The sequence below is a fragment of the Molossus molossus genome, unplaced genomic scaffold, assembly GCF_014108415.1.
Source record: "Molossus molossus isolate mMolMol1 unplaced genomic scaffold, mMolMol1.p scaffold_m16_p_3, whole genome shotgun sequence".
NCBI classification, from domain to species: domain Eukaryota; kingdom Metazoa; phylum Chordata; class Mammalia; order Chiroptera; family Molossidae; genus Molossus; species Molossus molossus.
The window spans coordinates 55,079,816-55,102,315 of NW_023425366.1; the positions used below are offsets into that span (position 1 = coordinate 55,079,816).

A 22,500-nucleotide genomic window follows, 5' to 3' on the forward strand; every position below is an offset into this window, starting at 1 on the left:
TTTATTGATTTTTTAGGGAGAAAGGAAGGGAGAGAGAAATAGAAACATTGATGTGAGAGAGAAACATTGATCAGCTACCTGCTGCACGCTTTCTACTGGGGCTCGAGCCCACAACCCGGGCATGTGTCCTGACTGGAGAATTCAACCGTATCTTTTCAGTCCATGGGACGACACTCAATCCACTAAGCCACACCAGCTGGAATAATTTTCCATATTTTCATGGAACTTTTTTGTTTTGGATTCTTTTATTTTACGCTGGTCAGGTTTTTGTTTGTTTGTATTTTAATTTATTTTTGTTTTTAAGCCAACATCACACAGTCTTATTATTTGCTAGAGAAAAAAATCTCCTGACCGATTTGTCTTGGGTTTTCTTTTTTTTTCTTTTTTTTAAATCCTCACTTGACATTTCTCCACTTTTTTTTTTTGTTCAGATAGAGTGGGAGGGAGGGAGAGAGAGAGGGAGGGAGGGAGGGACGGAGGGGGAGAGAGAGAGAGACAGGGACAGAGACATAGATGTGAAAGGGACACATCGAATGGTCGCCACCCGCACAACCCAACCAGGGCCGGGGACAAACTGCAACCGAGGTACGTGCCCCTAGCGGGAACCAAACCTGGGTCTCTCTGGACCACAGGCTAACACTCTACCGCTGAGCCAAACCGGCCAGGGCATCTTTCTGCATTTCATTGTAAAATCAATTTATCTAGTTCTTTGGGGATGGGGGATTGAGATTTAAAAAAAAAATGTTTTTATTGATTTTTTAGAGAGAAAGAGGAGAGAGAGAGATAGAACCATTGATGTGAGAGAAAAACATTGATTAGCTGCCTCCTACACGCCCCTACTGGGGGTTGAGCCCGAAACCCATGCAGGTGCCCTGACCAGGAATCAAACCAGGACCTCTCAGTCCATGGGATGACACTCAGTCCACTGAGCCATACCAGCTGGGCAAGATTTTTTTTTAAAAATTATTTTATTATTTTTATTAATTTATTTTTGTTACAGATGTTTCTCCTTTTTCCCCCGTTGACACTCTCCTCCCCCCACCCCCACCCCCACCCCAGCTTCGTTGTATATGTTCATTGGTTAGGTGTACATGCATATAAATTCTGTGGTTTTCTCTTCCCTCTCCTCCCACCCCCTCTTCTGAGGTTTTTCAGTCTGTACGCTACTTCTATGTCTCTGGGTCTATTCGGACAAGATTTTTTTTACTGGAATTTCATTGACATCAATAGATCAATTTTGGGGAAAATTCATATCTTTATGATATGGATGTGACAGAATTTGTTTCTCCATGAATGTAGTATACACTTACTTTAGTTTTCTTCAAGTTCTCTCAAAAGTAAAAAATTTTTTCCCCACAAAGGATTTTTGCATCCTCTATCATATTTCTTACTAAGTATTTTTTTTGCTATGTCAGTCATATCTCTTTTACAATTATATTTCCTAACTTTTTGTTGTTCTTACGGGAAAATGCAGTTGATTTTGCATTGTGATCTTAATTTAGCCACCTTTCTGTACTCTCTCATTAATTATAATTGTCTAGAGATTCTTGTTTTGTTTTCTTTATAGATTGTTATATGTTTGTGAATAATGGTAGTTCTGTTCTTTCTAGTCCTTATACCTTTTATTTCTTTTATTGTCATGTTGTGCTGCCTGGGATCTCCAGGATAAGGTTGAATAAAAATAGTAATGGTCCATGTGCTGTTTATATTGATCTAAAGCAGGGGTTCTCAACCTGAGTGTCACAACCCCTTTGGGAGTCAGAGAACCCTTTCACAGGGGTCGCCTAAGACATAACAGTAGCAAACTTACAGTTATGAAGTAGCAACGAAAATAATTTTATGGTTGGGGGTCACTACAACATGAGGAACTGTATTAAAGGGTTGTGGCATTAGGAAGGTTTAGAACCACTGGTCTAAAGGAAATGCTTCTGCATTTCACCAGGATGTCTGTTGTTTACCACAGACCTTTGGTATATGCCCTGTACCTGGTTTAAGAAGATCTCTAAGGGTCATTTTGTTCTGTAAGTCATTCATCACTTACTAGTGTATAGTGTCAGGGAGAGATCTGTTTACCAGCTAAGTAAACATTGTTTAAGTATTAGAACTATGAAGTCTAAGGTTTTGTATATTTTCTCTGTATATAAAGAATTGACTTTTGTATATCAATTGGCTCTGAAATCCCAAAATTCAAATGAATTAAAACTTCAATATCCTGTCTTGAATTCAGGGGAGATGAAGTACTCAAGGAACATTTATTTGATCATTTAATTCTAAAAGCCAGCAATTTTTGTGTAGTTCATTCAGTGTAAAGGAAAAATGCCATTTCTTTTTAAAATACTGGGAATTATTAGACTTATTTATTTTCTTTTCACTAATTTATATTCAATTTAAAATCAGAAGAGAGTAATGTTTCTGTTCTGTAAGTACCATACACGTAACTTTACTGATCAGACTCTTCAAATTAGTTTTACATTAAGCCTAAGTCAAATTTATTTTTATTACTTTTAGTTTATTTTTTTTCTTTTTAAATTAGTCTGTAGTGAGTTGGAACTTTTTCTTCATGCTTTAGGCCTCTTCTGATTTTAAGAAACAATGATTTACAACTATTACAGTATTTATAGTTTCAAAGGAATTGCACATATATTTTCTCATTTATTTTAAATTTCAAAAAATTCCTATAAGGCCAAGATTTCTATTATGCAGTCTTGTAGATGAGGAAATGAAGCGTACTCAGTGAATGGTAAAGCCAAAAGCTGAAGCCAGTCTTTCAACTCCAAATACATTATGCTTTATCACTACAAAGCTTATTTATTAGAATATTTTGCCTATTAAGTTAATGTTTTAAAAAATACCTGGTGAAATCATTGGTTCTCATTGGATGAAAAAAACTGAATCAAACAATAAGCAAAAATACATTATCTTTCAAGGCATTGGAAGGAATAATGTGTCTCCAAGATATAAGGTATATATATTTTCTCATAGCTTTCCTAAATTATTTATTTAAAAAAGTTCTGCTTCTCCTGCATTTTCATTGACCACCCTCATGTGCTCACTGAGTGGATCATTCCAGTTCAGAGAGCTTTGTCAGCAATGCCTTCACATTGAGGGGCCTCAGCGTGGCATGTGGAACCCTTCTGTGGGCACTTCTCCACTGTGTTCTTGTTTCCATTGTCTGCTTTTCTCTAGCGCTTTATTTCTATGTAATATGCTGGAAGTCCAAATAACAAAATGTCATTTGAAAGTTATATGAATTTTCCTGACTTATATAATGTGTTTGTAAAAGAGTTATTCGGTTGTTCATGATGGTTATCCATGAAATAATTAAATCTTAAGATAATTCATGGAAGTAATTTTAAACTACCTAATATATCAACACAAAAGAAAAAGTATAGAAAACAGTGTAACAAACATCCATTTACCTTTCACTCAAATGTTACAAAGATTGACATTTGTAATATTAACTTTAGTTTTTTTTTTTTAAGTAAGTAAAATGTTACAGATATATTTGAGGTCATTTAATTAACTGCTATCCCTTTTACCCTTTTCACCTCCTACCCTCATTGTTAATCATTATCCTGACATTATTTATTATCCTAATGAATGGTTTTTATTCTTATATTTAATATATATGTATCTTAGCAATGTATAATGTTTTGTGTATTTTAAAATGTACATAAATATGTCACACTGAATCTATCTTATAATATTCTACATTGTAGATAATTGGACAAAATATATCTTTTTTCTTAATGATAGACAATTAGATTGTTTCTATTTTTTATCTGTTGTGAATACAATCAGTGCTACAGTCATCAGTTGTATAAATATCTTTTTGAACACTTGTATGTTTTTCTAGGGTAGATTTCTAAAAGAGGAATTGCTGGGTGTTAAAGAGCAGTACACGGAATCTTTAGCTTTACTAGACATTTCCAAAATGTTCTCCACATCCCTGCCAACATGCTGCATAAATAGACTTTTTAAACCTTTGGGTAATTTGTTGAATGTGCCTTCAAATTTTTTTACTATTCACATTTCTTTATTCTTTCAAATGAATGTTAGTAATCGCTTTTAGGTTTCTTGAAAAACACTACTGATTTCATCTTTTTTTCCTGATTAATACATTTTTGGCCTTTTGCATTTCTTTCTCCTTAAATATCTTATTCATGTCCTTTGTCCATTTTTCCATTGTCTTGGTGTTTTTAATATGTAGAAATATTCCTTTGTTATAGGCCTTTTCATTTTGTGTTTGGTGACTTCTTTTAGCAGAGGTTTTTGAAAAATTTAATCAAATGTGTTTACATGTGTGTTTTTTGTATACATCCTATACATTTCTATTAGATGTACACCTGGGAGCAGAATTGTTCAGATATGTCTAATAGATTCTGCCAAACGGTTTTCTAAAATCATGTACAATTTACTCCCTCAACAGCAGTGCGTAAGAATTATAGTGGCTCTGTATCTTTTTTTTTTTTTTTTAATTTTTTATTTATTTTTTTGTTACAGATATTTTACCTTTTTTACCCCATTGGCACCCCCCTCCCCACCCCCGCCCCGCCCCGTCCCTGGCTTAGTTGTCCAAGTCCATTGATCATGCATATAAGTTCTGTGGTTTATCTCTTCCCACGCCCCCACCCCTCTTCCAAGGGATGTCAGTCTGTGCCCTACTTCCATGTTTCTGGGTCTACTGTATTCCTCAGACTGTTATGTTCATTATATTCCATATATAAGTGAGATCATGTGGTATTTGTCTTTTTCTGCTTGGCTTATTTCACTTAGGATAATACTTTCCAGTTCCCTCCATGTCGTCTCAAAGGATAAGAGATCTTTCTTTCTTACCGCTGCATAGTACTCCATTGTGTATATGTACCACAGCTTTTTTATCCATTCGTCTACTGATGGACACTTGGGCTGTTTCCAGATCTTAGCTATTGTAAATAGTGCTGCTATGAACATGGGGGTACATATATTCTTCCTGATTGGTGTTTCAGGATTCTTAGGGTATATTCCTAGAATTGGGATCACTGGGTCAAATGGAAGTTCAATGTTTAATTTTTTGAGGTAACACCATATTGTTTTCCACAGCGGCTGCACCAGTCTGCATTCCCACCAGCAGTGTATTAGAGTCCCCTTTTCTCCACACCCTCACCAACACTTGTTGTTTGATGATTTGTTGATGGCAGCCATTCTGACAGGTGTGAGGTGATACCTCATTGTTGTTTTAATTTGCATCTCTCTGATGATTAGTGATGTTGAGCATTTCTTCATATGTCTCTTGGCCATTTGTATGTCCTGTTTGGAGAGGTGTCTATTCAGGTCCTCTGCCCATTTTTTAATTGGGTTCTTTGTCTTCCTTTTGTTGAGTTGTATGAGCACTCTCTATATATTGGAAATTAACCCCTTATCTGATACATCATTGGCAATGATGTTCTCCCATACAGTGGGTTGCCTTTCCATTTTGATGATTGTTTCTTTTGCTGTGCAGAAGCTTTTGAGTTTGATGTAGTCCCATGTGTTCATTTTTTCCTTTGTTTCTGTTGCCTTAGGTGATGTATCAGTGAAAATTCTGCTCTGTATGATGTCCGAAATTTTGTTGCCTACATTTTCTTCTAGAATTTTTATGGATTCATGGGTCCCATTTAAGTCTTTTATCCATTTTGAGTTTATTTTTGTGTATGGTATAAGTTGATGATCTAGTTTCATTTTTTTGCATGTAGCTGTCCAATTTTCCCAACACCATTTATTAAAGAGGCTGTCTTTACTCCACTGTATGCTCTTGCCACCTTTGTCAAATATTAATTGGTGACTCTGTATCTTTACCAAAGTTTAATATTGATAATTTCTGTTGTTGTTTTTTTTTTTAATTTCAGCTATTTTGTACCTGTGAAGTATTGTGTCTTTATGATTTGATTTGTGTTTTCTTAAAAATCTGAAGTTGAACATTTTTTCATATGTTTATTGGCCATTTGTATATTTTCTTTTGTCATGTTCTTTTAAAAATTTTGACCATTTCTCTAGTGGTTGGTAGTAGATCTTTATACTGGATTCAGTTTGGAAAATGTATAATATGTGTACCTTCTGATATCCAGCTTTCAATCTCTTAATGGCATCATTTGATGAATAGGAGTTCTTAATTATAATGAACTCTAATTTTTCAATTTTTTCTTTTATAAGTTGTGATTTCTGATCAGTTTAAGAAATCTTTGTTCATCCCAAAGTCATATGTTATTGTCTAATAAACTCATTATTTTTCCTTGTCTTTCAAACCTTTAATCCACCTTGAATGGACTTTTGTTTAGGATGTAAGTTACAAAGTCATTTCTCATTTTTCTTTGTGGGTATCCTTTTAACCTAGCACCAATTATTGAAAATACCATCCATTATCCACTGTGCCACAGTGTCACTTCGTCATAAATTTAGAAACTGGATACACATCAATCTGTTTCTGGACTCTGTTTTATTCCTCTGGTCTATTTGTATGTCTTTGTGCCAGAATTACACTAAATTATTTTAACATTGCTGTGTTGAGCCTTTCTAGTCTACAGACATGGTATATTCCTTCATTTAATTAGGCCATCTTTAATTTCATTCAATGATGTTTTATTCTTTTCGGCATAGAGGTCTTGTTCATTTTGTCAGATTTATTTCCATGTAATTGATTTCTTTGGGTATTGTGTTAAATTGGATCATAACATTTTAAAATATTCAGTTATGGCTAAAATGTAGAAATAAGGTTGACTTTTAAATACTGAACTTTTATACCAAAAGGTCTTGTTCCATTCATTTATTGATTCTAATAATTCTTATAGATTTATTTTCATCTTCTAGGAACACATCATGACATCTATATAGGAATAATGACAGTTTTATTATTTTCTTTTCAATCCTTATACCTTTTATTTCCTTTTCCCACATTTTTTTTTAAATTAATAGAAATGGAATTTTATCAAATGCCTTTTCTATATCATTGAAGATTATCATATAATTTCTTTATTAATGTGGTAAATTATTGATTAGCTATTGAACTGTAAACCAACCTTGTATGCTTCAGAAACTCTAAATGGTTTATATACTTGAATTGGCTTATTGATATTTTATTAAGAAGTTATATAAATATATATATATATAAATAAAATTGGCCTGTCATTTTTCTTTACTCTTGTAATGTCCTTGTCAGGTTTTAGTATCAAGGTTATGTTGACCTTCGGAAATGATTTGGGAAGAGTTCCTTCTTGTCCTATTCTCTAGAATAGTTTTTGTAAGATTGGTGTTATTTCTTTCTTAAATGTTTATAAGAATTCAGTGGGGAAGTTATCTGGGTTTGGAGTTTTTCTTGTGGAAGGGCTTTTAATTACAGATTTAACTTCTTTAATAGATAGGGATTACTCACATATTTTTATTTCTTGTGTCATTTTTGCCGATATAAAAACTCAGTTCATTTTATTTAAATTTTCAGAATTTTAGTTATGCCAATCAAATTAGGTAGTTAGACCTATAATACCTGTAGTTTTAAGATAGACAAATAGATCTTCATAGATTTTAAATGTAAGCAATATAAAAAACACACATAAGCAGATGAGAAAGTCATGGTAGTTTTCCAGTTCTGGTTGCTTCTTGTTGCCTTTTGAATGCCTAGAAACAATTGTGTGTGCTGCTAAGAATTCACTTTTCTGCAATAGCACAGATTGGGTTGAAGACAAAGAGGTTCTCTTTCCCTCTGTGATACTTAATTGGTGAATATTTAAATACCACACAGCTATCTTTTGCCTAATGAATTCCCATTTATGGAATCAATGGTAAATATTACTTAAGAGCCCCTCTGGTACAATAGTGAAATTACTTTTTAATTTTCTAGGGGGACTCAGAGAGAGTAATGATAATTACTGGACCAAACATGGGTGGAAAGAGCTCCTACATAAAACAAGTTGCACTGATTACTATCATGGCTCAGATTGGCTCCTATGTTCCTGCAGAGGAAGCGACACTTGGAATTGTGGATGGCATTTTCACGAGGTAAAAGCGTTACTTCTATTTGAATATATTTCTGAAATAAGTCTACATTGTCACATGAATTTTCTTTTAATGTACATATTTAGATGGACAGATATGCTCTTAAAATATTTAGAATTTAGGAGCTTACAGAAATCATTTCATAATGAATATTAATACTAGGAGAGACAAGAGGAGAAAATTTTGTCCAGTAATTTTCAAGTTATTTTTAGTTACTGAATTCTTTAAAGAAGATTTTGTGTAACAGATTAATATTTAAACAGATAAAAGCAGATGTTTTCTGACTGGATCAGAGGTTGGAAGGCTTGGAGAATTGACTCTAGGCTCTGGAGAACACAGTCTGGAAACTAATACGTTCTCGCTGTTTTGTAGGTGAGAACTGAGAACAGACTTACATACAGCTGACCAGATCTTAACCCTCCATATATAAAGCTAAATTTTATGCCTTGTTAGGAATATGGGTGAAATATCCTAGTCTCTCTAATTAGAACTCATAGTTTATTCTATTTATACAGATTTATCAATTTATATTAGTTTTTTTTTTTTGCTTTAAACATTTTTTAAATTTCTTACAGCTGCATAGCACTACATTGTGTATATATACCACCGCTTTGGTATACAATATTATATTAGTCATACTCGTTTCAGGTGTACAATATAGTGATTTGACATTTTTATCCTTTACAATGTGACCACTCCACAAATTCTAGTAATCTGTCACTTCAAACTTATCACAATATTTTAAAAAAATTTATTCAATTACATTTCACATTCAATACTGTGTTAGTTTCAGGTGTACACCATAGTGGTTGGACATTAGATTTATTCTTAAAGTATTACACTTCTTACATTACATTTTTAGGAAAAAACGTGAATATAGTTCATAGTGTATAGTCAAGCTATATATGTAGGGTGTTTGATTTACTGTCCACCTTCATATTTATTGAATAGTTGACTTTGCAATCACATCAAATATACCACATGCTAATACTGATGTACCTGAGTAGACATTACACTACTTAAAGCTTGGTTTTTAATCTGAGAGTGAGCAAAGCAAAGCAACCTCAAATCTCTGTGATGTCATATCACCAAACAGATGTTATTTTGATTTCCACATATTTGTAAATTAGCTCTACATGAGAATCTTAAAGACTCTCCGTTTAGTTTTTTAAGTCATAATCAATCTTTTGTTTTGTAGGAAAAATACACTAGGTATTTTATTTTGGTTACATTATTAGGGAGAGTGCCAGAAATTTAATAAAAAGAAAAAAGATAAGAGAAAAAATAGAAAATAAAGAAAAATAAACATTTCCGACAATGTAAGAGGTCTGAAATAGAATCTTCTTAGTGAGGAGAATACCAGTTAGGGAGGTTTTTAGATACAAGTAATGGAAAAGAGAATGCAGGCTAACTTTTCTCACAAAACAAGAAGGCGTGAGGTAGGCGGCTGCTTCTGCTGTTTCAGTGACTGCGTGTCCTTGGCCTTCCCCTCACTGAAATGCCCCTCCTGCTGGTTTTTTTTTTTATCCTGTTAAAATGTCACCTATTATTGTTCAAGATCTCACTCAAATGCCTCCTCCATGAAGTCTTCCTTGAGTCTCATGGCCAGAATTAATATCTCTCATCTCTGTACTTCCATCTTACATGTGTTTTTCCTCTTTTAAAGCTCTTACCACCTTTAGTTTTATGGCTATTTGTATACATTACCTCTGCTATGGTGTTGCCTGTTCCTCGAAGATGAGATTCCTATTTTGTATATTTCTCTCCCCTTTCTAACTAGGACTTAGCTTTGTGCATATATAACAGACACTCAAGGACAGGGCTATTGAATGAATTAACCCTTCAGTCACTATCGGGCAAGTAGATATTAATCCCATAAACAGTGGAGAGTCCTTGAAGACCTGTGGGTGGGAAAGGGATGTGACCAGATACAGTTTAGGTTTTAGGAAGATTAATCTGAAAGACAGACTCTAAGAAGGGATGATGTAGTATAGTTGCTCTTGGGGAGATCCTGAGCATCTTAATTAGATCGATGGAAATGAAAGTGGATGGAGGACAGGGAAGAGATGTTGTAGAGTTAGAATTGACAGGCCTTGGCAACTACAATGGATGAAGAAAGATAGATAAACTAGAGATAAACATTAAGGCATCAAGTCTAGGTGCCCAAGAGAAGAGAATGGTGGTGCTTTCCATAACACTGGGAAATTCGGGAGGATGATCTGATTTCAGAAGTAATCTTAACTTGTAGCATGTGGCACAGCAATGAGGCTGTTACTTGATGAGACGACCAGCACGTTTTCATGTCATAGAAACTACAGTGGTGTTAGGAGACCTCAGCATTGGCAGTACCATTCCTCTTATCACTCAGGACATGGCTGATACGGAACATGCTCACACAGAACATGAGCTTTTTTCTCCATGCTGATGGCATGATGACATGCCTTCATCTCATAAGCCAGGAGTAGCCTTAAGGAGCTAGACTGACTACTAATCACTGTGGAAAAGAAGAACTTTTTAAACTTTAAAACTTTGCCAACACCAGATTCATTCTTTCAGTATAGCAGTATTTATTCTGAATTAACTCCTTCAAACATATTAGTTTGTTCAGCTCCTTGGGGTACATTTCACAGTTACCCAGTCCTGGTGGGCCCATCCTGAGGTAATGAAGGGATATTCTTGTTACGGTACATGAAAAAGAGCTGATTACAAAGTCTGGCATTCTGTATGATTCCACTTTTGTATGAGAAATTATACATGTAATTATATGTAGAAAAAACCATCTAGATCAGCGGTTCTCAACCAATGGATTGCGACCCCTTTGGAGGTTGAATGATCCTTTCACAGAGGTCACCTAAGACCTTTGGAAAACACATATTTCCTATGGTCTTAGGAACCAAGACACTGGTCCTCTATTCATCCCCAGGTGGGTCCGCCCACATGCAGATACGCCCACATAGAACATGAGGAACTGTATTAAAGGGTCGAGGCATTAGGAAGGTTGAGAACCACTGATCTAGATAGAAGGCTATATTCTAAAGTATCATGAGGAATATAGAATTGTGGTGATTTTTGTTTATGAATATTTTAAAAACCAGAAATCAACATGTAACAAAAATATACTCCCCCTTCCCCCAATTAATCAAGGGCAGTATTAGTCAAAATGAAAGGGTTTATAGGAGTCTAGTGAAATGCTAATATGATCACTGTCTGGGAGCACTTTTTTCCAGGGCAAATTTCTCTTCCCTACACAGCAGCATAGAATTTGGGGTTCTAAGCTTTAAACCTTCCCAGGTACTTAAGCATATCAGTCCTTACTTTTCTAAAACATTTTTAATACTGCCTATAAATAACCTAATTCTCCTTTTGGAATTGATGGCTTTCTCTCTGGGCCATTATGCAAGATGAGTGTCTTTAATTTTCATAAAAGAAACATTGCTGTTTTCATGTCTAAGACAATGATTTTCAAACTTTAATGAACATTTGATATTTTTATGGAGCTTAAAAAAAAAAAGATATAGATATAGATAGATAGATAGATACCTGAATCCTACCTTCAGAGGTTCATAGTTGGATGGGGTGGGGTCTGGAAGTTGAGTTTTACAAGTGTCCAGGTGGTTTTGAAGTGTAGCCAAAGTTGAGAAGCATCTCCCTAAGCCCTTGCTGGAGAGCTTAGTTGTTTAATTATAAAAGATGCTTATTATTAAAATGATTTAACAGTGTAATAGGGTATAAGATGAAACGCTTACCTTCTCCTTAGGTCAACAACTTTTAATGATTCTTTGTATAACATATTACAAATTTACAGGTGTACATTAATTTTCTCTTTCTAAAATGGTATTATACTAAGTATTACTATTATGTAGCCTGACTTTATTTCTTAATATGTGGGGGATATTTATCTTTTAGTTCATATAGATTAGTCTTGCACTATTTATATATATTTTTATTGTTGAAAGTATTACAGATGTCTCTCCTTTTTTTTTCTCCCCCATTGACATCCCCCTCTCAGTTCCCACCCCTACCCACCCTGACTTCATAGCATTGTTGGCTGTGTCCATCGGTTATGCCTATATGCATATAAGTTCTTTGGTTTTTCTCTTCCCATTCCCCCTATCCCCCTTCCCTCTGAGGTTTGGCAGTCTGTTCCCTATCCATGTCTCTGGATCTATTTTGTTCAACAGCTTATTGTATTCATTATATTCCACAAATAAGTGAGATCATGTGATACTTGCCTTTCTCTGACTGGTTTATTTCACTTAGCATAATACTCTCTAGGTGCCTCCATGTCATCTCCAGGGGTAAGAGAGTTTGCTTTCTTATAGCTGCATAGTATTCCATTGTGTAAACGTACCACAGCTTTTTTATCCACTCATCTACTGATGGACACTTTGACTGTTTCCAGATCGTAGCTATTGTAAATAGTACTGCTGTGAACATAGGAGTGCATATATTCCTTCTAATTGGTGTTTCAGGTTTCTTAGGATATATTCCCAGTAGTGGCATCATTGGATCAAATGGCAGTTCCATTTTTAGTTTTTTGAGGAAATACCATGTTGTTTTTCATAGTGGCCACACCAGTCTGCATTCCCATTGGCAGTGTACTAGAGTCCCCTTTTCTCCACACCCTCGCCAGCACTTGTTTGATGATTTGTTGATGCAACCAGTCTAGCAGGTATAAGGTGATATCTCATAGTTGCTTTAATTTTCATTTCTCTGATGATTAGCGATGTTGAGCATGTTTTCATATGTCTCTTGGCCATTTGTATGTCCTCTTTGCAGAGGTGTCTATTCATGTCCTCTGCTCATCTTTTAATTGGATTGTTCATCTTCCTTTTGTTGAGTTTTATGAAGTAGTCATATATTTTGGATATTAACCTCTTATCCAATATATCATTGGCAAATATGTTCTCCCATGCAGTGGGTTACCTTTTCATTTTGATGCTGGTTTCTTTTGCCATGCAGAAGCTTTTCATTTTGATGTAGCCCCATTTATTAATTTTTTTTTTTCTGTTTTTCTTGCCCTAGGCAATGTATCAGTGATAATTCTGCTACATGTCATGTCTGAAATTTTGCTTCCTACATTTTCTTTTAGGATTTTTATAGTTTCACGACTTACATTTAAGCCTTTTATCTATTTTGAGTTTATTCTTGTGTATGGTATTAGTTGGTGGTCTAGTTTCATTTTTTGCATGCAGCTGTCCAATTTTCCCAGCATCATTTGTTAAGGAGATTGTCTTTTCTCCATTGTATGCTCTTGCCTCCTTTGTTGAATATTAATTGAGCATAATGTCTTGGGTCAACTTGTGGGTTCTCTGTACTGTTCCATTGATCTATATGCCTGTTCTTGTGTCAGTACCAGGCTGTTTTGATTACAGTGGCTTTGTATTATAATCTGATATCCGGTATTGTGATCCCTTTAACTTTGTTCTTCTTTCTCAAGATTCTTGTAGCTATTCGGGGTCTTTTTTGGTTCCATATAAACTTTTGGAGTATTTGTTCTAGATCTGTGAAATATGCCATTGGTATTTTAATGGGGATTGCATTGAATCTGTTGATTGCTTTGGGTAGTATGGGCATTTTAATGATATTGATTCTTCCAATCCATGAACATGTATATTCTCCCACTTTTTTTACGTCTTATATTTCTATTTTCAATGCCCTGTACTTTTTTGAGAACAGGCCTTTTACCTCCTTGGTTAAATTTATTCCTACGTATCTTAATGTTTTTGGTGCAATGGAAAAAGGGATTGTGATTTTAGTTCCCCTTTCTAAGTATTCATTTTCGGTGTATAAGAATGCTATTGAACCAGGCCGGTGTGGCTCAGTGGTTGAGCGTCAACCCATGCACCAAGAGTTTGCCGGTTCGATTCTTGGTCAGGACACATGCCCAGGTTGTGGGCTCAATCCCCAGTGGGGGGCATTGCAGGAGGCGGCCAGTCATTGTTCTCTCTCATCGATGTTTCTATCTCTCACTCCCTTTCACTTCCTCTCTCTCTAAAATCAGTAAGGGGGAAAAAAAGAACAGGCGAACTCTTGGTGCATGGGCCATCGCTCAACCACTGAGCCACTTGGGCTGGACTCATTGATGTTTCTATGTCTCTCTCCTTCTCCCTTCCTCTTTCTCTAAAATCAATAAAGAAAAAAAAATGCCATTGATTTCTGTATGTTAATTATATATCCTTCTACTTTGCTGAATTCATTTATTAAATCTAGTAGTTTTTTTGGTGGAGTCTTTAGGGTTTTCTGTGTACAATATTAAGTCATCTGCGAATATAGTCTTGCACTTTTTTTTTTTTATCCTCACCCGAGGACATTTTTCCATTTTTTGGTCAGAGAGAGCGGGAGGGAGAGAGAGGAAGAGAGAGAGAGAGAAACATCAGTGTGAAGGGACACATCGAGTGGCTGTCACCCGCACAACCAACCAGGGCCGGGGACAAACTGCAACCGAGGTACGTGCCCTTAGCGGGAACTCAACCCGGGTCTCTCTGTACCGCAGGTCGACGCTCCAACCGCTGTGCCAAACCGGCCAGGGCTAGTCTTGCACTTTTTAATGGCTACAGAGTAATTGCTATACAGAGAGTCTCTGATCTCTTTAATCTCAGAGAGCTCCATCTGAGATGCACTGCTCCAGTATAAGGGCCCTGTTCCTTGTCCATTCCCTCATCCTCAACCTCCTTTCCTGTTACCATTGGAAAGGAGTCTATGTGGACCACATTCAGTTATATCCCTAGGATCTTTACAAGGATATGGTTTAATACTATGCTCTCACACTTTCTATTTATTTATTGTGAAATATTCAGACATAACAATCACCCATGTAGCTACCACCCTACTAAAGAAATGAAGTATTCCCAATGCACCTGAACCTCGAGTCTCTCTAATCCTGTTGTCTTCCACCCCATCCCAAGTAACTGCCCTTCTTGACTGGTTTTCATCCCATGAATTGCTCTGTATTTTTACTATATAAGTATATTTTTTGAAACAATACATAGAATTATTTGGTATGCTTTTAAATTTTATATGTACCATATCACACTATGTATTCTTTTGTAAGTGACCCCCCCCCCCCGACAATGTTATATTTATAAAATTTGTCTATATGGATAAATAAAATTCTAGTCCACTCATATTTTTTCTCCATGGTTTATTTTCCTTGATTGATATCTGACATGATTCAAATTTGTTGCAGTATAGTCTTGATCCTTGTCTTAGACACATCTCCTAGTGCACATAAATGAGTTTTCTGAATCTAGGCTTTATCCAGGCACAGGACTGTGACTTGTAAGGAATATGCATCTGTCTTGTTATTCAAAGAGGCCAATTTAGAATCCCACCAACAGTGTAAAAGTTTGACCATATGCTTTAAAATTAATTCAGAGTAAGAAGTACCCATTTGATGATGTTTCTTTATTTTCTCCAAAATTTCTTATTAAGGATGTTTTTATTTCTGTTACTTAACATCTTTTACATGAAGTATCATCAGATAAATCACTTTTTGTTAATGCTGAGGAATTTTTCCTCTGCCTGTGCATGCTGTCCCTGTTTACAAAGAGATTTAGAATGGCTTACTGGCAGCCTCCTGTTATCACCAATGGCTGCTTCCTCTTTAATTCTTTTTTGCCTTCACAGCAAAGAAGGCAAGAGCTAAATTCAAGGCTCAGGTGTAGAAGCAAATTTGTGTTAGTTTTTTCTTTCTCTTCTTACTTGGGAATACGTGTCTAGCATGATACTTAGAACAGTTGCATCAGAATCAAAGATGCTTGTTAAAAATGCTGCTTTCTGAGGTCTGTCACAGACCCATTAAATTGGAATCTCCAGCATGAGACCCCAAAATTAGCATTTTAAAAGCTTGTGCTAAATTTGCTGTCTTAAATTTGAGAACCTACTGTATGGTTTATAATCCTAGTTTCACATTCATTGTAACTCGTCCATTATGAATATATTTTTATTCTAAATCACTTCAAATCCTTTTTGGGCCCCATGGAAAAAAACATTAAAAAACATTTTATATGCATAAAATTTGGCTCCAAACTTTATTTTCAAATTGGTTATTTTTGTATTATTATTTGGACATTTACATCACTAGGTTTAAATTCATGTATTCATAAATATTCATTGAGTGGCCACTGTGTGCTGGGCATTGTTCTATAAGAAGTATAAATAAATGCCGGAAAAGTTGTAAACAGAAAGCTTTAGGGATTTTTTTTTTTTTTTTTTTTTCTGAATGCAGTTGTAACCTCATATGAACCTTTTCCTGAATAAGAAGCATTTTTTTAAAGTAGAAATTTGGCAAACATGCACATTTGGCTGTAATTGGCATATTTATATCAGTGTTTTATGATATATGTGCTCATTAGTGATCTATTTCTAGACCCATATTTCTAAGGATCATTATCATCTTTGAATACATTACTAGAAAAAGACCCATTGTTTATTATCCTGATAAATGCAAACTTAAACCTTATTCCCATTTTTAGACTCAGTAATTAAGTTTTAGAAAAGCAATGAATTATTAAGTCTGGTTTTCAAAAAGCTAAACAATTGCATTCCTTTCAGCATAATTTATTTCTATTTATGTCAGTTAAATGTTAGTAGAAAGGGGATTTTACATTAAGTGGTCCCCAGTTAATAATTTTCATGCCATGCTACCCATGTAAATTCTCTCTTATTGCACCAAGCTTCAGGAATGCTGTGTACTCAGAATGGCACCAGTGTGTTTATTTTGAGAGCAAATTGGAAGGTAATAGGCATTCAAATGCTTAAATTATTTTAAATGTTTGCCTTTGTGTGAATAACTGGTTTGTTTGCCCAGTTTAGTTTAATTCAGCAAATATTGACAGAGCACCTATTGTAGAGTATTTGTACTCTATTAAATGTCACGTGTCCTTCTGTACAGAAAGAAAAACATCTTGAATCAGTGCATATCTTCTACTTGGTAGTAAGTACCAGCACTGAAAACCACATGATAAGTGATATTTTACTAAATGATAGGCTGTTATGAATTTTATTGGCATCAGAAATGTTAGCTCATGAATGTCTCCGTGCTTTATTTAGCTCCTGTCTTCATGTCATAGCCAACAGGAAATATCTCACTTAATCTTTTTGATGGGAAGTGGTTGTATGAACTTATGCCTCATAACCATCCTCGTGTTTAATTTGGCTGGATTTTAAGTACAGATCCCAGTCAGATCCCCTTTCTGCAGTTCCCTTGGAAATGCTGTTGTAATTGTTATGATGAAGGGGACCCTTGGACTCTGTATTCAAAAACCTAAATCTGAAACATGTCCAGATTTAGAAGCCATTGTTCAACTTCAATTTTACAGAAGGAAAACCAGAATTAGAGAGATTGTGATTTGCTTGAGATCATATTGTGAGTTCAAGTATAAGGATGCACCTTTCGGTTGTGTCTTGTTTCCCTCTATTGATCTTATTGATTACTGTGATTAATCTTACCATTCTTTTGATGGCCTTAATTATTTGTGGTTTTAACAGATATAGTTAAGGTTGGTAAAGAGCATTTGCTCTGTTAATTATTTTCCTTTGAAATTCTTGGGACTTTCCCACAGAGTGGACTGACTAGTAGATGTGTTAGAGAATGATGTGCCCTATCAGTACACTGTAAATTGCCTTTGATAGGAGAACACCTGTGTCCTTCATCATTGGTCTGTGTGTGCTTTGTAGATGTTTCCAGTGAACGTAGTTTCCATGAGCCAGTGCAAGTTTGGCATTTTCTTGGATTCCTGTGTTGTTTCTCAGTAATGTTTCAGTTGAAGTTGAAAGATTGCTGCAGTGGTTTTTGCTTGGTTATATTTGCAGTTCAGTGTTAGAGCTTTTGTAAATGGACTTTACATACTATAGTGTAATCTGATTGCATTGTTACTGAAAATAATTACACTAGAGAAAGAAAGCTTCTTCTTGTCTGTTAGAATAATCACATTGCTGCTAATAATTATTGATATTGGCGAAAGAAAGCTAGTTATTTAACCTGGGAATTACTTCATCTCAGTGTAATGATACAATAGACTCTAAAGTGTTTTTATTTATTTTATTTTATTTTATTTTTTTAATTAATTTATTTATGTTACAGATGTTTCCCCTTTTCCCCCCACTGATTCCCCCCTCTGCCTCCCTCTCCACCCTGTCCCCAGCTTTGTTGTCCATGTCCATTGTTCATGCATACATGCATATAAGTTCTGTGGTTTATCTCTCCCCCACCACCCTCTCTTCTGGGGATTGTCAGTCTCTACCCCACTTCCACGTCTCTGGGACTACCCCATTCCTCAGACGGTTATGTTAATTATATTCCACAAATAAGTGAGATCATATGATACTTGTCTTTCTCTGTTTGGCTTGTTTCGCTTAGGATAATACTTCCCAGGTCCCTCCATGTCATCTCAAAGGATAAGAGATCTTTCTGTCTTACAGCTGCATAGTACTCCATTGTGTATATGTACAACTGCTTTTTTTTTTCCTCACCCGAGGACATTTTTCCATTTTTTGTTCAGACAGAGTAGGAAGGAGAGAGAGGTAGAGAGAGAGAGAAACATGGATGTGAAAGGGACACATCGAGTGGCTGCCTCCCACAGGACCCAACCGGGCTGGGGACAAACTGCAACCGAGGTACGTGCCCTTAGCGGGAACTGAACCCAAGTCTCTCTGGACTGCAGGCCGATGCTCCAACTGCTGAGCCAAACCGGCCAGGGCTGTACCACAGCTTTTTTATCTATTCATCTACTGATGGACATCTGGGCTGTTTCCAGATTTTAGCTATTGTAAATAGTGCTGCTACGAACATGGGGGTACATATATTCTTTCTGATTGGTGTTTCAGGCTTCTTAGGGTATATTCCTAAAAGTGGGATCACTGGGTCAAATGGAAGTTCAATTTTTAATTTTTTGAGGTAACACCATATTGTTTTCCATAGTGGCTGCACTAGTCTGCATCCCCACCAGCAGTGTACTAGAGTCCCCTTTTCTCTACACCCTGGCCAACAATTGTTTGATGATTTGTTGATGGTGGCCATTCTGACAGGTGTGAGGTGATACCTCATTGTTGTTTTAATTTGCATCTCTCTGATGATTAGTGATGTTGAGTATTTCTTCATATGTCTCTTAGCCATTTGTATGTCCTGTTTGGAGAGGTGTCTGTTTAGTTCCTCTGCCCATTTTTTAATTGGGTTCTTTGTATTCCTTTTGTTGAGTTGTATGAGAACTCTATATATATTGGAAATTAACCCCTTATCTGATATATCATTGGCAATTATGCTCTCCCATACAGTGGGTTGCCTTTCCATTTTGATGGTTGTATCTTTTGCTGTGCAGAAGGTTTTTAGTATGATGTAGTCCCATTTGTTCATTTTCTCCTTTGTTTCTGTTGCCTTAGGTGATGTATCAGTGAAAATTCTACTGTGTATGATGTCTGAAATTTTGTTGCCTATATTTTCTTCTAGAATTTTTATGGATTCATGAGTCACATTTAAGTCTTTTATCCATTTTGAGTTTATTCTTGTGTAGGGTGTAAGTAGATGATCTAATTCCATTTTTTTGCATGTAGCTGTCCAATTTTCCCAACACCATTTATTAAAGAGGCTGTCTTTACTCCACTGTGTGCTCTTGCCACCTTTGTCAAATATTAATTGAGCATATTGCCTTGGGTCCATTTCTGGGTTCTCTGTTCTGTTCCACTGGTCTATATGCCTGTTCTTGTGCCAGTATCAGGCTGTTTTGATTACAGTGGCTTTGTAGTATAACTTGAAATCTGGTAATGTGATCCCTCCAACTTTGTTCTTCTTTTTCAAGATTGCTGTGGCTATTCGAGGTCTTTTTTGGTTCCATATGAACTTTTGAAGTATTTGTTCTAATTCTGTGAAATATGCCGTTGGTATTTTGATGGGGATTGCATTGAATCTATAGATTGCTTTGGGTAGTATGGACATTTTAATGATGTTAATTCTTCCAATCCATGAACAAGGTATATGCTTCCACTTTTTTATATCTTTTTCTATTTCTTTTTTCAATGACCTGTAGTTTTCTGTGAATAGGTCCTTTATTTCTTTGGTTAAGTTTATTTCTAGGTATCTTAATTTTTTTGCTGCAATGGTAAATTGGATTGTTTTTTTAGTTTCTCTTTCTGTGAGTTCATCATTGGTGTATAAGAGTGGTATCACTTTTTTGACGTTAACTTTGTATCCTGCTACTTTGCCAAATTCATTTCTTAAGTCTAGTAAATTTTTGATGGAGTCTTTGGGGTTTTCTACGTATAGTATCATGTCATCTGCGAATAGTGACAGTTTCACTTCCTCCTTTCCAACTTGGATCCTTTTTATTTATTTTTTCCTGTCTTATTGCTGTGGCTAAGACTTTTAGTACTATGTTAAATTAAGAGTGGCGAAAGTGGGCATCCTTGCCTTCTTCCTGTTCTTAAGGGAAATGCTTTTAATTTTTGCCCACTGAGTATGATGTTGGCTGTAGGTCTTTCATATATGGCCTTTATTATGTCGAGAATTGATCCCTTTATTCCCACATTGCTGAGTGTTTTTATCAGAAATGGATGCTGGATTTTTTCGAATGCTTTCTCAGCGTCTATTGGTATGATCATATGATTTTTATCTTTCATTTTGTTTATGTGGTGTATCACATTTAATGATTTGCGAATATTGTACCAGCCTTGCATCTCCCTTGGGTGAATCCCACTTGGTCATGGTAAATAATTTTTTTGATGTATTGCTGGATTCAATTTGCTAGTATTTTGTTCAGGATTTTGGCGTCTATGTTCATCAGGGATATTGGCCTGTAGTTTTCGTTCTTTGTAGTGTGTTTTTCTGGTTTGGAATTAGAATTATGCTGGCCTCATAAAACGAGTTTGGAAGTCTTCCTTCGTCTTGAGTTTTTTGAAATAGTTTGAGGAGAATGGGTATTAGTTCTTCTTTGAATGTTCGGTAAAATTCCCTGTGAAGCATTCTGGGCCTGGGCTTTTGTTGCTGGGAAAGTCTTGATTACATCTTCAATTTCTTTTGTTGTTATTGTTCTGTTCAAGTTTTCTATCTCTTCCTGTTTCAGTTTTGGGAGACTGTGTGTTTCTAGAAATTTGTCCATTTCGCTTAGATTGTCAAATTTGTTGCCGTATAATTGGCCATAATATTTGTTAACAATCCTTTGTATTTCTGTGGTGTCAATTATTATTTCTCCTATTTCATTTCTGATTTTGTGTATTTGAATTCTCTCTCTTTGTTTCTTGGTGAGTGTAGCTAATGGTCCATCAATCTTGTTTATCTTTTCAAGAGCCAGCTCTTTGTTTCATTGATCTTTTGAATTATATTTTTGGTCTCCGTGTTATTATTTCTGCTCTGATCTTTACTATTTCCCTCCTTCTACTTGCTCTGGGGTTTTCTTTTTGTTTGCTTCCTAGTTCTTTAAGTTGTGAGGTTAGATAGTCTATTAGAAATTTTTCTTGTTTCTTGAGGTAGTCCTGTAGTGCTATGAACTTCCCTCTCAGAACTGCTTTTGCTGCATCCTATAGATTTTGTGTTGTTGTGTGTTCATTTTCATTGGTTTCCAGGAAGTTTTTAATTTTGTCCTTGATCTCCATGGTAACCCATTCATTATTCAATAACATGCTATTTAGCCTCCATGTTTTCAAATGTCTTTGCATGTTCTTGTTGCAATCGATTTCTAGTTGCATGACATTGTGATTTGAGAAGATGCTTGATATGATTCCAATCTTCTTGAACTTGTAGAGACTTAGTTTGTGCCCTAACGTGGTCTATCTTTGAGAATGTCCAATGTGCACTTGAGAAGAATGTGAATTCTGCAGTTTTGGGGTGTAATTGTCTGTCGATATCTATTAAATGTATCTGATCTAGTGTTTCATTTAGAGTCTGTGTTACCTTGTTAATTTTTTGTCTAGAATATCTATCCAGTGATGTCAGCAGGGTATTGAAGTCCCCTGCTATGATTGTATTGCTGTTGATTTCTCCTTTGAAGTCCTCCAAAAGTCTAAAGTGGTTTAAATGTATCATTTGTGATTTTTAAAAATAACATTTGTTTTTTCTAATTACTCTGTAATGCTCGTTCATTGAGCAAAATTTAAAACTATAGAAAAGTTCGAAAAGGAAAAAAAATTAAATCACCTGTAATTTCACCACCTGAAAATCATTGTTGTTTAGGTATATGGCCTTCAAGTCTTTTAAAACATGCAAGCATATAATACTACATCATTTGTGATTTCATTCCATTTCTGGGTTAATGGTTATTTTTCATTAAATGCAATACAGACCTACTTCACATTTTTATACCTTTTAAATACCATGCAGTATCTACACATCTTTTAATAACATGTTCTTTTGCAGCTTTTTCTCTTCTTGGACTAATTTTTTTTCCTTCTATACTTATACCATCCTTCTCAAAAGTTAGAGTACTTCGTTATTCAGTAGATTATTTTCCTTTTGTAAAGTTTATGTAATAGAAAAAAACAACAAGGAATGTAGATACTTAC

General features: G+C 35.4%; 1 protein-coding gene across 1 annotated transcript in view; it reads left to right on the plus strand.

The window, feature by feature from the left end:
• The window catches only part of MSH3 (mutS homolog 3), a 160,253-nt gene that overhangs the window by 120,745 nt on the left and 17,008 nt on the right, over positions 1-22,500 (plus strand). Inside the window, exon 20 of the mRNA XM_036278555.1 lies at positions 7,853-8,010. Coding sequence (XP_036134448.1) covers positions 7,853-8,010 — 158 coding nt within the window. The remainder of the gene's footprint in view (positions 1-7,852; positions 8,011-22,500) is intronic.